General features: G+C 41.7%; 1 protein-coding gene across 2 annotated transcripts; it reads right to left on the reverse strand.

Moving 5' to 3' along the window:
• Positions 1-925: 925 nt before the first annotated feature.
• On the reverse strand, positions 926-15,405 carry capzb (capping actin protein of muscle Z-line subunit beta). Of its 2 annotated transcripts, XM_085456710.1 has the most exons (10): positions 15,141-15,405; positions 10,578-10,667; positions 8,015-8,136; positions 6,937-7,050; positions 6,707-6,848; positions 6,248-6,364; positions 6,082-6,147; positions 5,197-5,273; positions 3,585-3,687; positions 1,972-2,053 (listed from the first exon to the last, which is right to left on the reverse strand). In XM_085456710.1, exons 1-10 carry the CDS (start codon positions 15,141-15,143, stop codon positions 2,033-2,035), a joined length of 855 nt encoding a protein of 284 aa, XP_085312836.1. In that variant the 5' UTR covers positions 15,144-15,405; the 3' UTR covers positions 1,972-2,032. The 2 variants fall into 2 exon arrangements, with proteins under 2 accessions (XP_085312837.1, XP_085312836.1); XM_085456711.1 differs by lacking the exon at positions 3,585-3,687 and having other exon boundaries at positions 926-2,053; positions 15,141-15,404.
• Between the last annotated feature and the right edge of the window lie 1,784 nt (positions 15,406-17,189).

A 17,189-nucleotide genomic window follows, 5' to 3' on the forward strand; every position in this document is an offset into this window, starting at 1 on the left:
AGAAATCTAAATGTAAACAACACTAAAGAGATGGTTGTTGTTTTTCAGAAGGAAGAGGGTGGCGGAACACCCATGTCTATCCTGGGACAGGATGTTGATGTTGTGGAGGTGGACAAGTACCTGAGCGACCAGCACAGATGGTGACTAACAGGCTCTGTGTCGTAAGGACAATGACATCCTTCAGTGTGTGCAGCAAAATGTTGGAGAGCTTCATTCACAACTCAGCTGTGGTGGGCTTTCAAAGAGCTGACACAATTAGACTGGTCTGATTGGCTACAAACCTGTCACTTTTGAAGGTGTGGCGGAGACAAGGTCCCTGATCAAGGGGGTATCCATCGTTCCTTTGCATCAAAGGCAGATCCAGGCAGAGGGCTAAAACAATGATTGGGATCAGGAATATGAATCCAACTCATGCTATATTGCACTCAAACTTGACTGCTAATTTTACAAGCTAAACCATTTTAGGCCATCACAAGATCAGATTTTACAGGATGATACTGTATGTTTTTACAGGACAAGGCTGTAAAAACACAATGACACTGCTACAATAAATACTCAAACAGTTTGGTATTATTTTTAGCAGATGAAGTTATACAACTTCAACTATAAGCTACATACCAAAAATCATAAAATGCTTTTAGCCTATCAGTGCAAATAGCTCCTCGATATTCATTAATGATTGCATTAGCAACAATCAAGCTAACTTTACCCCTGTTAGCAGACCTACACTTTCACACACGCGCGCTTTATCTCACGTTGGTGAACACACACTCCGGTGGATACACTGGGGTCCCCAACGACACTTGATACATTTTACACGTAGACTGGAATAGCTGTGAAATCGATCCTCCAACCGCTGTACCACCTGAGCCACAGCCACCCAACCATCACATTCATACAAAGGAATGAAATTAAAACAAGCAAGTAGCTTTTTACAATTTTTATTGTTGCTGGAGGCTCTAATACAATATGAGTCATAAGCTTTACAAAATAAAAACAAACAAAAAAAAAATACAAAGATTCCCCTCCAAAATGGAAACAAAGGTTTCCACTGTGACACCAAGACAAACTGTGACCCCCAACAAAGACATAATAGGTGAGGATAGAGAAGACGTTAACAGGCTGAACAAAGGGGAAGCAAACTGTCATATTATACAGTGTGTGTGTGTGTGAGGGGAGTTGATTATGACGAGGGTGTACCCGGCGATAACAACAGTCCATCCCTATGTTTGAGAAGTTTTCATTTCCACCCTCTGCAGCTCCACAAAGGCTCTCATGCATGTGGACAGAGTGGAAATAAAGTGTAAAAACGTTCTTGCTCACACAGAAAGGCCGCCCTCGTCTTTGCACCGTTTATATCGCCCAGAAGAATAACCACTTGATATACATGGACAGTTTTAATTCTATACAAATATATTTGGGTTTGGGTTGGGTGGGGGGGGGGTGTCATAGGAAAAAAAAAGATAGATGCAAGAATATAATTTGATGAACATAATGACACCACTGCCAAGCCTCCACCACCTACTGCACAGTCTGTGTCCTCGTCACAGAGGAAGAGCAGGGCCAGAGTCGCTCGTTACAAATCGACTGAGGACATATCAGCTGTGAGAACATCAGGGATTATTATTAGAGTGACCCTTGAGATTATCATTAACCGTGGTAATACTATCATATTCATAACATGGGAGGGAGGGGGGGGGGAGAGAGAGAGAGAGAGAGAGGGGCGAAGACAAACAGAGCGTGAGTGAATGGCTTCATGGCAGATGAGATGCATGAAAACAACCAGACAAAAAAAAAGAAAAAAAAAAAAAGCTAAGCATTTCTCCTTTTTTATTTTTCCACAAATAAACAAGAGTGCAGCACTGAAACAGGCATGGAGGAAGAGACATAAAGAAACAGAGAAAAGATGGCAGGGATGAGGCAGAGAGAGAAACAGAGAGACAGAAGAAAACAACAGTAGCATCTCTAGCTGTTATGTTTGCGTTTGAGCGCCTCCATCAGGTCGACCTTCAGAGCATCCTGCTTTGACTTGTCAGCCAGAGTCTGCACACTCCTGTGTGGAGGAGACACCAAAAAACAAGGTGAGAAAAGTCAGTGGGAGCAAAAAAGAAAAAAAAAAAATCAAACAAGAAAACATCAAAGGGCTCGAAAAAGTTTCTCCAGTGAGACAGAAACACTCGGGCTGTAGGAAATTTATTAGTAACAATTCAAGTCTTCCTCTCTGTGGGGAGACCTTTTTATGTCTCACCACAGAGAGATTTCATATGGTTATGACAACATGTTAGCTGTTTACACACTGCACACATAACCACCCGTTAAAGTCAGTTGTCGTCATGCAGTTGCAGCTTTATTATGACCCTGACAAATTTATATTTTACACTCACCGAACACCAAACCTCTTCAACTGCTCTTTAAAGTAAATACCTAAATGAGCCAATCACATCACAGCAAAGTTGGAATATTTTATAAACCCCTGATCTACCTGCACAACCATCTCTAGGGTTTACAGAGAATAATGAAAAACTAAGAGATAAATAAGACAATTCACAGACTGTTTTGAGGTGACAGGAAGACAACAGTAATTCAAATAACTACTCATTATGACCAAAGTATGCAGAGGAGCATCTCGGAACACACCACAGTCTACCCGAGTACTATTACTGGCAAAGTCCATCCCTTTATAACCACAGTGTACCCATCTTCTGGTGGCTGCTTCCAGCAGAATAACACACCATGTTGCAAAGCTCAAATCATCGCACAATACGTACACAGTCACCAGATCTCAATACAATAGAGCTCCTATAGGTCGTGGTGGTCACATCATGTATGTGCAGCCAGCAAATCTGCAGCAACTGTGTGATGCAATCATGTCAACATGGACCATGCCACAAGACTTCAAGCAAAAAAGTGGTGTCCTACCCAGCAGTAGCAAGGTGCGCCTAATAAAGCCTCCGGGTGAGTGTATGTGAACATATCCACTTATTCTGCCTTCTTCTGAAGATGCCACCCCGTTAATCATCCATTTCCTGTTTTCTTTACAGTGCTGTGCTTTCACACACAGTGTTTTCAGTGCTACACGCTGAGTAAACACGGCATCTTAGAAAAACCGTATTAGGGCAGCAAAGTGCAAAACAACACCCGGGTGAGTCATTTGAATACTCTGACTTGGTTAGTATGCTACTCTGTCAGAAATCAGCTGTTGAACACAAAGATAAACAAAACTTGCAATACAGCCTTTTGATCTTCAACACTACACGATCATTCAAACTTCTAACAGTGCACATACGTAAACAATTTGAGGGGGGGAAAGGTGCTTTAATTTTTTTTCTGTACATATCTTCATTTCCCTTTGAATGTCAGCCTTCACTCTTAACAGCCTGTTCCTGTTTTTACATTTGCTGCTCTACTTCCCCATGAAACCTCTTTCACTGCTGTTCCATCCGATCAAAGACTAACTCTCCCAGCAAATAATGATTAACAGAAACTGTAAGGATCAATTGTCAGTGTTATTGAGGTTATGTCATAAACCTTAAGACAAAGATAGACACACCCACATAGACAAACTTCTCCATGCTAGGTTGTACCTTTGACCCCTTCTCAATGGAGGTCTGTCGCTGGGTGAGCACCTGTGACAGCTCCTTTTGGAGCTGCCAGTACTTTTGATTGTCACGCAAAGACTCAATAGATCTGGAGCACAGAGGGGAGAGGCAGCAAGGGAGGAGAGGTGACAGAGGGATTAAAGAGGAGGAGAGACACTGATAGTGGAAATGTGGTACAAAGGGCAGCAACAAAAAAAAGGACAGGAGCAGTTGAGGGAAGGACTGAAATGTTCGAAGCAGTTGTGACAGAACTGTATTGAGTGACTGTGTTTTTTAACAATGAAACACCCATCTCCACGGTGACGCCGTTTAAGTTTAGTACTAATTCAGGACAATGCACAACAAAAACAGTTTATGAAAAAACGCTATGTTGATTCCACATATTTTGTGGACTTGAATGTCGCCTACTTTGTAGACAGGCTACTGTAAGCACCATGTTGTTGTGGAAAATGATTAATCTACTGTGAAATGAACTGAAAGCATGTACCACGTAGCCAATGTTTGTGGATTATGAAGAATCGATTTGAAGAATGAAGAACAAGATTTGTTTTGCAGCCGTTTTTTGCGGCCAATAAACAAATGGATCTTGTGTCCTTGGAATAACTGCATCAGCGAGGAATCTTTTGTGGCACCAGCAGTTCCTCTGTGGGCACCGAGAGTTTCACTAACCTGGCTGTCAAAAGGTCTCTACAATCTGTTGAGTCCTGAGCTGCATCAGCTGCTAATGATGATGGCTTAAAAACGTTCAAGGAGTTTGTGACGTAATCGGGTTTGTTCTACACACGGTCAAACCCGCAAGCAGCAGGCAAACGGCTGATTTACACTTGTGCAGTGAATCTTTGCCTACAACATCACGATTGGCCTTCATTCTAGTGTGTTTTGCGAATTACCTTGTGGTCATGTCCAAGTGTTTTATGCGATAGTAATAAACGAAAAAATTGAACTTTTCTGTCTTCTGGGTCTCTGCTCTTTGTTGTGATCAGTGATTGTCCTCTATATTGAGACTATGATTATTATTCCTTATAAAGAGACAATTATTATTCTCTTACTGATAAATTCAAACACTGGGGCAAAAAAAAAATGCATAGGAGGAATGCAGTAGGCCAATCTCAATAGTTTCAGGATGCTTCAATGCAGCATGTAGTTACATTACCAGAAAGATGCACATCAAATTATGGCGGATGTTACATTGTGGGTTTTCAGAGGGATCTTCGGTTATATCACACGTACGAAAGTATAAAGCCCCTGTAAGCCACTCATTGAAATTGGGGTGAAACACAGCTAAACCTCAGTTACCCACAGTGTTGGTGATTTGAACCACACTTTGGAGCAGTGCTTCCAAAGATCTGCAATTTATAAGCTTGACACAGCGTCAGTATCGAGCATCCATCTCTAGGCACAGGGAAGGAGCAGGTGTAGTGAAAAGAAGACGAAATGCAGCTGAGACGAGGGGCAGCAAAAGCAGACTCAAATAATCAGATACAGGGTTGAGACTGAAACACAGGAGGTGAGACAACATCTGTCGTCTGAGCTGCTGACTGGAAGTGCTGTGGAAGAAAACATGATCCCATGATGTAGAGAGCTAATGCAGCAGTACCTCAGGCCGTTGACGATGTCCTTGGTCTTCCCAAAGTAGATTTCATTCAGTGTGGAGCGGATCTTATTCTCCATATCCTAGAAAAACAATATGAATGCATTATAACTGCTAGTTCTATTCTTCTATTTGATTCTTAAAAGCTTGACTTCGTGAACATGGAGTTGTGTGACAGCGATGTAAAGTATGACAGGTTTTGTAATGTCCTGTGTAGCGAAGGGATTTTCCTCTGCTGAATGTGAAAAAACAGTAAATCAAGAGTGAAGAATGAAGCACTCACCACCACTGTGACTGTGGCTTACTGTCTATGATGCATGTTAAGGATTTTACTTGTGAACTGCTTATGCAAAAAAAAAAAAAAGTCCCCAAAAATATTCCCGCAGAACCTGTTACATGCAAATATACAAAGATATCACAATCGAGATGTCACGAAACTGAAACTGAATCTTATCCATCAACACTACAAAATTTCACACAGCTGCAACAAAGCCATGGCCATTTCAAACCACTTTTTACACTTGTACTCCCTGTATATGCACCCAACACAGGACTCCTATGATTCACTTTCTATCAGCAATGTGAAGTAGCACTGTGGTATGCTAATGCAAAGGCTTCCTCTTAGTCGGTTTCATAACCACTTTTGCGCCGTTTTAAGTCTTTACTTGAACAGCAGTAAGACTGGCAATTGCAAAAAGAGGCATTGCAAGAGAGCAAAACACAAGTAAGCTGCTGGATTAGCTTGTTTATCACATGACTTTTGAAGTCATGCAGAGTCCTGCATAGGAGACTGATTCAGGAGAAACACACTGCAGTCATTTTACGGCTTTTAGCAGTATCGCTGCTTCAGACAAGGAGAGGGAAGGAAATTAAGTCGACGGTTTTACTGACTTCAACGAGGCGGCCGATGTTAGCGATGTGGGGTGAGGACTCTCCAACCGTCTCGTCTTTCTCCATCTGTTTAAAAAACGGAGAAAAAAAGAGATACCACGTTCAGTTAATTAATTCATCCCTATACCATGAGAGGACCAATCAGCCGTTTAGTTCAACACGCTACCTGTCTTGTAAGGCTGCCGCCGAGGTTCATGGTACCGGAGCCAGTTTTCGTTGTCTGGAGCCACAGCATGACAGTGGAGGTGAGTTTGTAGTGAGCGGTACGGCCACTGGACTTCTCCTGTTTGCAAAAACAGAGGCAACAAGCAATTATGCAAAACATGACAACATGTTACCATCCAGAAAAGATAATGGTGCATGTTTGTGAAGCTCTGCTGTGCGTGTGGCACATGGAGCTGAGCGAGGAAAGACAACTACTCGAGCTGCTGTCAACCCGGTCCATTACCGTAAGTGCACTAAAAGCTTAGTTTTAACCCTAAACTCCAGACAGTCATGCAAAAGCATCTTCAATCTGGCAACAGTGTCCTGGATGCTAGAAGCTCTCCTGGCTGACAATGGTACAGCTGCTAAATATCAAACAAGCCTGTAAAATATCAAACAGCTTCATTCATCTGCTTCTCACCTGCACCTCCACCACATGAATGGAGTCCCAGCACCCTTTGATCTTCTTGGATCCATCTCCAGCCTTCTTAATGAGAATAACTCCTGCAAAGCCGTGATCCAAATCCCAGAGGTACACGGAGGAAACCCCACCTTCAAAGTACCTGAATAACACAGACATCAGATGTCACAAGAGGCTGAAACTGACAGGTTATCAAACACTCCACATTAGATTTCTTCTCTGGCACTTACAGGTCTCTGTACTGATCGAAGGCATTGTTTGCCTCAACCTCGAGTTTCCTCAGGCGGGCTGAAGGCATTGCACCGTCTTCAATGGGAGGTTCATACTTATTACTCCACGGGGATCTGAGGAATGAAACATTCAGATTTTAGACAGAGGTATATATTAAATTTAGCTGTTAGAAACATACTTGTGATACTAGTGTTTAAAAGTGAAAACAGTGACCTGCTTGAAGTGAAACCTTAAGCTTGCATTACACAAGCAAAGGTCCAAACATCAAAGGAGGTTAAGTTCACGGTCCTCATATAGGTGAAGCATAAGTTAAAGTATGAAGACATTTTTTTAAAAATTCATTTTATACTTAATTTGATCTTTCTCTCAATGCCCATGATACCGTCATGAACCTCTATCAAATGGGTTGCTGTTACATTGACTTTACATGGTGCAAATTTGTCAAATATTTTGAAAAAATTATAATAAATCAGGTTTAATTCTTGAATTTTTATGTATTAAGCTTTAAATCTAAAACAGAGCTAAATAATGTGCTGGTTTTATTACAATTTTTTTATTAAGACAAACTGAAAAATGTGCGTTCTTGGAAACGTGGACATTTTGTTGCCTTTTAGCGTGACAGACAAAAACTGAAATTTCATTTGTTCTACCTCAGCACTATACTGATTATAACAGACACTGCCTGGCAAAAACAAAACATCAGAACCCGGAGATACCTGAGCAAATGGATAAGAGCCTTGGGAAGAGAGAGGCTCAGGGTGGATGGGAAATAATTTTCATGTGTGGATTGGCCACCACAGAGTCCAGACTTTAACCCCACTGAGAATATTTTGGTTGTGGTAGAGACGATTTTACGCAGTAGTCTGACTCTTCCACCATGATCAAAAGATCTTGGTGAAGAAATGAATGAAACTCTAGATAGAAATATATCTTCTGACATTGCTTAAGCTCAACAATCACAGCGAACTTGTGCCACCATTAAAGCTAAAGGCAGCCCAACAAAATATCCCCATTTTTACCCCACAGTCTGCAGCGTATGTTCCTTTGAGTGGGCTAAAATCCAGCTATGACCGCTACCTGTAGGAGTCGCCGTCTCGGTTGTAATCACAGAGCAGATAGTCTTTCCCCACCACTTTGTCTCGTGCGATCTTTAGGGGCTGGTCCACAGAGGAGAGGAGGTCCTCACACAGACTGGGCACCTGGATGCAAACATGGGGAGAAAAAGCTCAGTACATGACCACAGATGATTAATTACAGCAGCTGCAGAGCATCTAAACCCCTCAAACATTTCATAAAGTATGTTCCGTATGACGTGAGAGTACTCAAGAGACATGAAAGGGTGTTTTGGTAAAATTAGCCTTCCTAGAACAGATACCAGCTTGGAGAGAAGAAAAAAAAAATCACTGATACGTGGAGGAACAGTCTAACAAAACACAGAGGATCACGTCATGTGATCTTCTCATTGTAGATGAAAACATACTTTTAAGTTCTCATCTTTCGCTCACATTCCAGTTTCACCCCATAAGCAGAGGTTACTGAGAGGAGACGGAATAAAATATCATTGGGAAACATAATATCTGCAGGATAAGGGGGTACAAATTAGTTCTCACAGACTGACATGGAGTCCCTTTGCTATGCGTTCCTGCATCAGCGCATAGACACAAAGGAGCGCCTGTTACCCAGGCCAAAAAAAAAGCCCCATACCCCTGAACAAACACACACACACAAACACACGCACGCACACACACCTGGCAGCCTAGACTGGCTGAGACAAGCCAAACAAGGGTGGACAAAATCCAGTGGGAAGAGCATGTAGTGGTGAGGGTGGGGGGTGGTCAGAGAGGAGAAGAGGAGGCGGAAAGAGAGAGGTGATTTCAGATGATTACGTGGAAGAGTTGGCGAAGGGACTGAGCCTAAAGGTGCCTGGCAGCAGAAGTGATTGACAGCTGTGATAATAATCACTAACAACCAGCCACAGTGGTCATAGGGTAAGGAAAGAACAGATGTCCGGGTGGGTGGGGGAGAAGGGTTAAAGGTGAGAGAAGAGGAAGTTGAGCAGGTGGGGAGTCTGGCTGAAAGGGTACGGATATACCCACAAAAATAAGGTGCAATGCAAACAGAGGCACAAGTGTGATTTGATTTGTGTCCAGTTATAACCTGTCAGCTTTAGCTGAGACTGTTGTTAAAATGCGCAGAGTAACTCGACCAACTTCAAATACAGAAAACTGCAGGGGGGGGGGAAGTAATAACTATCACACAAGCAGAAGTTTTTCCTCTTTGGTGTGGCTACTTCCACTCTGAACAAATATGATTAAACCCTTTTTAAAATGCTGAAAATAGTATCAGTTACCCAGATAATACAGTGGTGTGCAGCAAAACTCACTTGTATAATATGAAAATAAATACCACATACAGAGATATGCAAATACTTTAAGACATGCGATTATTTGAAAGACCTTTTCCCAAATCAGACCGACTGACATTTTATGGTAGCTTGATAAAACAAATCCATAATAAATTGTTATTAGCACATTACTAATACTACTATTTATATTCACCAGCCATTTTATTAGGCATAGCCTGGGTTGGACCCTCTTTTGCCTTCCGAAGTCCTTTAATACTTCGTGGCAGAGATTCAACAAGGTGCTGGAAACATATCCTCAGAGATTTTCATCCATACTGACACGACAGCAGTTGACGTGATAGGTGCTGCTTATTTCTCGTGTGTATGTCCATGATGCAAATCTCCTTTTCCACCACATCCCATAGCTGCTCTATTCTTGGACTGAGATCTGATGACTGCAGAGGCCATTTGAATACAGAGCACTCATTGTTATGTTGAAGAAACCAGTCTGAGATGATCTGAGCTCAGTTCCATGGTGTTCTATGTAGCTGGAAGCAGCCATGAGACGATGGGTAAAATGTGGTTATGAAAGGATGGACAAGGTTGGACAGGAAAAATTCTCAGTTAGGCTGTAATTTAAACAACGATCAGTTGGTACAAAGGGGCCTTAAATATGCCAAGATAAACCCCCACACTATTACACCACCACCGACAGCCTGAACTGTTGATACAATGCAGCAAGGGTCCAAGCTTTTATGTTGTTGCAGGAAGTCTGACCCTAACATCTGAATGTTGAAGCAGAAATCAACATTCTTCAGAGCAAGAAATGTTTATCTAGTCTTGTATTGTTAAACTTTGGTGAGCCTGTGTGAACTGTAGCCTCAGTTTCCTGTTCTTAGCTGACAATTAGCACCCAGTGTGGTCTTCTGCTGCTGTAGGTTTAAAAAAAAACAAACAAAAAAACAAACATTACACACACCACACACACACAAAAATAAATAAATAAATCAGAGCTCCTCTGCAAACCTTTGTTGTAATGAGTAGCTATTTAAGTTCCTAAAGCAGTCTCTTCTCTGACGACTGGAATCAACAAAGTGTCCGTGTAAATAGCTGCTTAGACAGCTGCGTTAACAGGCAGTCGTGGTGTACCTAACAAATTATTCAACCTTAGAAGTAAAAGTTATCTAAAGTTTAATAAGTGACTTGTCCATTCATGGGAAATTTTTAGACTAAATACAGAGACACTCTGGAGAAGAACAGATTTCACTCTCAGTTGTGAATCAGACAGTAACTCACCAGGTCAATGAGGTCACTGAGGTTCTTCTCGATCTGCTGAGGAGGCAGACGCCTCATCAGGTCCAGAGCACAATCCAGCTGCTGGTCATTCTGAAAAACAACCAGCAGAGACAACGGCTTACTGCACTGTAACATTAGATCACAGTTAAAAAATGAATTCAAAACAAAATGTTTGCGCTATAGAGAATAAACAAGACACAGATTGTGTGGGGTTTTTTTAACATTAAACTAACATTGGTGGTCTGCGGGCTTCTCTTGGTCACCACTGAAGAGAGCTAAGTTGTTCCACGAAACTGAAGTGAAACTGAGTGTTAAAACTATGAAAAGTGTCCACTGCAGCGACCGTCTGTACTGCTCATGACGTAGTTTTTCATCGCCTAGATTTCTGCACTCTCTTTTCGAGCGGAGCTCTGCTGTCACTCTTCCCCCTTCTGGCCGACTTTTCAACTAATCTGACCAACGCAAAGCATCATCAGTGCCAAACTAACTGCTGGTTTCTTCAAGGACTGCATCCAAGCATGTTACGTTTCTGCATGTTGCAGATTTGGTACTGTAAGTTCACCACAGCTAACCTTTTACATTTGTTTATTTATAAGGAACCCCATTAGCTTCCACAACAGTGGTTGCTAGTCTTCCTGGGGCCCAAACCAAGTGAAAGGACATTTACAGTATTTGTCTTTTTCTGTGCCAAAAGCACAGCTACTAACAGTTAAAGAGGAAAACTTAGATTTTACAGGCAGTGCTGACTGGAAGGATCACCTGAACTCTTCCTGTAACTTCATCTCTTCCCACAGACACCGAGGCAAGTTTGAATTCCTGACATGGTCTTTGTTTTCTGGATGATACACTTTAGCAGCCTGTGTTAACCAAAGTCCGCGGGTTTGTAACACAGAATTTCTTTGAAGGAAATAAACTTAAAAAAAAAAAACCCAAAAAAACCCAACATACTCAATCTGTCATCTTAAGATCAGCTAACACCTCTTCATGCACTGCAGATTCATCTCAATAATATATTCACGAGAATGGGTTTCTGAATGTCCAACAATGGCGTGCAGGGATGACACATTGCTCCAAAAGCAGATGCTCATGTTAAATAGGGCCAACAAATTATTCAGGGGCCAAAAGGTCAAAAGTTTAAGACAGTTTTTTTTTCTATTTGTAGCTGTGCATCATTAAGAAGAGAATAGCATTGTCTTAAAGCACACAGCCTCCATTCATCTGCTGTTAAATCCTTCTGTTTGTGGGGGACAGCCAATCAGAAGAAAGTGAGATGAGCCAAAACAGGTAAATGGCGAATACAAGTCTAATATTGGGGGTTGGGGGAAAAAAGCAGGTTCCATTTAATAAAGAAATGCTCTGCTGTGGTAATTAAAATGTTACTTAAAAGCACAACTTAAAAAAAATGAATCAGCTCTGCAAACTTACAGAGACTCACATTAACTGAGTAGCTGTATTACGCAGAGAAGTATAAATACGCACCCTCATGCTTGAGTAAACAAAGCAACCACACTGTACCCTCATCAGTGTCTCCACCACAGCACGGTAATAAAAGTCCTGCTACATTCTGTACACGGGTACGACTGTAGTTGCCGTGCAGGAAACCCTCACACCCTTGCAGGAAAACCTTTTACCACACTGCTAGAATACAGACACACAACTTTCCAGCTCAGTAGACTGAACATCTCTCATGATTTGTCATGTGAGCACCTTGCAGAGAGTTGTGAAAAGAAAAGCTTCATTTAGGGTTAGGGGTTATAGTTACAGCACCTCAGTGCACAAGCTTGAAAGTTATCTAGGCTGTGTGGTGGTTCAAGGGTTCGTGTTTGGTTGATTAGTTTCATGTAGGAACAAAGGAGGGGAAGCCTGGTTAAAGAATCATCATCATGGGGCAACAGGAAGTGTGGTAGGGTAGCATTTAAAGGTCAGGTCCACCCTTATCATTCGAGTCAAACTTTTACTTTAGGGTTTAGGTAAAGAGACAGTGCAGTACAGTTTTTATTTGGAATTAACTGCTTACGGGTAATTCAGTTTTTAAGACTCAGCTGTTTACTATACATCTTATGTAGGAACTTCTCCGCTTCTGCAGACTGGGATGTGTTGGGAGACCAAAGGTAAAGCTAGCTGCTTGGACTTTGAATTTGGCCACAGATGAAACTTTCACACATTCAAGTTCTGGCAGGACAGAAACTTTCTAATCCAGTTCCTGCCACACACATACAGATATTCAATGACAAAATCCCTCCCCACCCACCTCCAAACGACCATTATCAACTTTGTCTGAATCACACAAGTTGACAGATTTATGCGACAATAAAATAAGGTGAACAATCGAAGCCTTGAAAATCCTGCACTGATGAAGCCGTCGTGATCAAAGGATCTTCATCTTTTCGCCTGATAAGCGTACAACTACGCTTTGCATCTACACTTCTTCCAAACTCCTAAGGTTTTCTCTTTTCCCCAACCTTGTAATTGGAACCTTTGATTAAGTACTGCAGAGTGAGCCTGCAATGCAATCAATCCCCCACCAAGCTGAGTCAGACAGATGCCTCTCATCTCTCTGTCAATCTGGCTTGTAAGACGATGGCTACAACTTCACAGTAAGGTTAAATCAATACACAGCCTAAAGGTACATTTGGTAGAATGATCAAAAACAGTGCACAGTAGCCATTATCTGCAGAACCAAAGGCACCAAAATCAATTTAGTGTCTTTACTACAGTCCGAACTGAAGTGGACTCATTTCGACTACAGTGTGAAGCAGCAGATCCAGTTGTATTAGCAATAACACATGTTGTTACCTTTATATGTTCCTTTAAAAAAGAAAAGAAAACAATGAAACCTGAAACAGCATCTTGGTCGTGCATCAGGTTTAGGATTAGGGAAATGGAAACCACTACAGTTATCTTTCACCAAGCAAACCATTCAGAACTAAATTAAGAACATGGTGATAACCACAGAGCACTGACATAACATAGCTTTTACCCCCAGGGGGTTTTCTGCCTTAACTATGCAGCGAACAGCAGGATGTTGGAGAAGAGCAGTGGATGGACCGGCCACAACATGAAACTCTGGGGAATGTGCCGGAAATTTTTTTTAAGTGTGTGATAATAAAAAGGACCAAACATGTTTTTCGAGCTTCTCCATAGAAGGTACTGGCTTTGTCGCAAACACTTCCAGCCTGGCTTTATCAGACAATGATCAATGTTTTGACTGCCACTCAGCAATCTAGCTAAACATGTTTCATAATGCCTACTTAAAATCCATTAACATATATGGATTTACTTTACAATTCCTCGATCCTGACATCCATTACAAACAAAAACGTGCTTATGATATGTGTTTGGCGGCCAGAAAACACTGAACATGAAGCGAAAGAGGCTTCTAGAGGTGAGACAATCTAATATCACCACTCAAGTAAAGCCTTAAGAGAGTAAACCTAATAAGCCATTACTCATAGCTCCTCAATCCATCCATAAATATTTTTCCTTAAGGGCGACCCCGAACGTAACAGAATTTTTTAACGCAGATTTTCCCAGGCCACTTTGTCTCCTCCGAGATGATTTCTGCCTCGTTTCACGTTTCTCTCAACTGAAGGTTCCATCAGACACCTGTGCTTCTTGACACTGTGTTTAACAGCGCTCCTGTCTCCATGTAAACACTAGCTCAGACCAACAAGCCTCAGGGTCAGGGGGGAACGGCGAGGCTGGGCCCGGCAGGATGGATGAGGTGAGGAAGAGGAGAGTAGGCGACTGTGGAAGAAAAACAGCTGCTCTTCCCATTTTTCGAATGCTTTTATAAACAGTGTAAGACAGAGCAAGCCCATTTTACAAGTGGTCAAGTCAAGCATAATTATATATATATATATATATATATATATATATATATATATGATAAGCACAAATACGGGTCCAGTTAAAGCAAGCCTACTGCTATATGGGCTGAAAACGTAGGAGAATGAGCCAAAATAAGGAATAAGTAAACAGTGAGTGCTGTGTTGGTATGGATTGTTTGGACTGGGTGTAATAGCCTCCTCCAGAGAAACCATTAGCTCAGTCAAGATCAAACTTATAAGGCTGGGAAAATCAGGCTGACAGCTTGTCATGGTTAGGAATAGGAGGAGCGAGCGGTCTTATTTTAGCTACAGGCATCCCGGCGCTTGGCTATTTTAGCCTGTGTGTAAGTGTATGTGCACAGGCGTGTGTGCGTGTGTCAGTGTGTTATATTAGGACCCTTCGCCATTACTATTAACCAACTTGTGTTAAATCCAAAACATCCTGTGCTAACTTTATGCCTACGGGGCATGTAGCCCGGCTAGCTATGAGCTAACTAGCAGGAAGAAACAGCAGTTAGCTTAACCACGAAGCTAATTCATTCTCATCCGGTAGTTCAGCGCAAGTTTTGCCAGCAGTGCAAGTTAAATATGCGTCGATGATTTATATCATCTGCTGCTCCTCTCCGGTTACTACCGTGCGCCTCTAGCCAGCGCTAGCTTTGCTTAGCACCCCCCTCCCTCCAGTTAGCAGCCCCGTCCCCGTCTCTCCCAGCAGCCTGAACGCGGCCCTTACCATGTCTGCGGCGGTCTCAGCTGGGCAGGAGAGAGCACGACTTCACCGATGAGTGTACACCCTAACTTTACTATGGTTTAACAGGTCGCTCCTTTTGTCTCTTGTTGCTTTGATGTTTTTTGAGAGCCGTGATGAAGATGTTTTGTTCGCGTCTCCCTCTCTGAACCCAGCCCTGTCAGCGAAATTCACTTCCTCAACCGGGCTACAGGAAGGAGGCTGCAGTCACAAAAACAGGCCCCGGTTGCATGTCCGGGTCACTCTGGCCTTTCTCTGCAGCAGCCAATAGCGAAGGAGCAAGAAAGGCATTGCCAAGTATGGAAAGAGAGGAGTGGTGTAGTAAATGTGCTGTCAGAGATGGCAGCAGAGGGGGAGTTAAAAAATAAACCCCCAAAACACGGAGACTGCAGGCGGCGGCAAGTTTAACGTATACAGTGTCTCATGAACAAGAAAGCAGATCTTAATTTCTATTTTTCTGTGAGTTATTATGAACTACTTTCTCACTTTTATTTTTGTGCAATTAATCTTAAGTGGTAAGAGCAATTTTATATGTTTTTAAATTAAGTTATATCTTTAAATATTTAATAGTAGTTATTATAAAATAAAATCACTCCTAACTTGTTTTTGTTTTCATGTCATTTGTCTTATTTTATTGCCCTTTGTTCAGTTTAATATAATCTGAATGTTTCTTCAAGTGCATGATAGTGATGGAAGTTAATATATATCTATATGTATGGTAATCGGTTAGTTATTAATGCTAAGGGCACTGCTGTAAAGGCAAGCTGATCACCTTTGATAATTATTACTTGTAATACTGAGAGTTACCGTACTATGCAGAAGTCTCGAGCCACCCATAATTTCTCTATATTTTGCTGGGAAAATTAAAAATATATGCAGCTATTCATTGAAACTGAGTTTCAGCTTATATACTGATACAGTATATAAGGCAAAAACTGAGTTTGTGCTCTTCTGACGAGCTTGAAAGTCAATATTTGGTATGACCAACTTTATATTTCAGCACAGTCTGAACTCTCTTAGGCAAGCTTTCTTGTTATTTCTTTAAGCAGTCTTCAGGGATAGTTCTCGGGGCTTCTTGAAGGACATTCAACTCAGTGTGTTTGGAGTAATTGTCATACAGAAAAGTATATACTGTATATACTCACAACAGCCTGAACCCAAAATTTCAAATTTGGATTTATCACCCCTTCAGACCTACTGCCACTGATTTTCAGTCCAGTTCTTGTATAATTAGTCACACTGCAACCCTTTGTCCCTGTTTCCCTTCCTTAAGACTGACTTCTTGACAGCCACGCTTCCACTAAGACCATTTCTGATGAGGCTTCAGTGAACAGTAGATGGATCCAGTGAAGGGCCAGACGCATCGCTCTTATTTCTTTTTTGTTTTTGTTTCTTTATGTGTGACAAGCTGCTAGCAACAAAGTGCCTAAAGATGTAATTTAAAATCAGTACTTTGCTAAGTTGTCTGTTGTCTGTAGACACAATACTGGTTCGTCCCAGTGTTGTGTCTTCGGAATCATTCAAGCATAAGAGTCCTTCCCTTATGCTTGACTGATTCATAGGTCAGTGATAAGTGGCTTAACAAAGAAAATAAACATCACCCTGAAAAAACTAGACTGAAAATGAGCGAAAAAGCAGCCAGTGTCCAAAGAAAAACTTTGAAAGACCTTCAGAAAGCCTGGAGAGCTATTGGTCAAGAACACTTTAAAAAATGTATAAGAAAGTCTGTGTCTCCAAGGAAACAAAATATAAAGAAACCAGGGGCGGGTCAAGACTTTTGCGTATAATGACATTATGCCAACTAGGTTCTCCCCCTAGAAAGAAGCTGCGTACATCCTATTTTGTTTGCAAATTAGAAACCTGCCTGCAAACTTCACTAACATCTGTATATTACTGAGTGTTTGGAACAGCTCCACTTCCAGCATAAACAATCAGTGTTACACACAGGGTGTTTCTGAGAAAATAAAATAAGAAAAAAGGCTAAATTCTCATAGCATATTTAATCACACGGGCAACCAATTTCAGTGGCAACTT

This window comes from Copadichromis virginalis, linkage group LG5, assembly GCF_057382275.1.
Source record: "Copadichromis virginalis isolate Kocher_CV1m ecotype Utaka linkage group LG5, C_Virginalis_male_GT1.1, whole genome shotgun sequence".
Taxonomy (NCBI): Eukaryota; Metazoa; Chordata; class Actinopteri; order Cichliformes; family Cichlidae; genus Copadichromis; species Copadichromis virginalis.

What these genes read in the sequence shown, in the direction of transcription:
- capzb (XM_085456710.1), bottom strand. An exon ending in ACATCGGCCGCCTCGTTGAA is followed by an intron (nt 5,274 to 6,081) that starts GTCAGTAAAACC and finishes TTGTTTTTCTAG; the next exon opens with GATATGGAGAATAAGATCCG. An exon ending in GACATCGTCAACGGCCTGAG is followed by an intron (nt 3,688 to 5,196) that starts GTACTGCTGCAT and finishes TCTGTGCTCCAG; the next exon opens with ATCTATTGAGTCTTTGCGTG.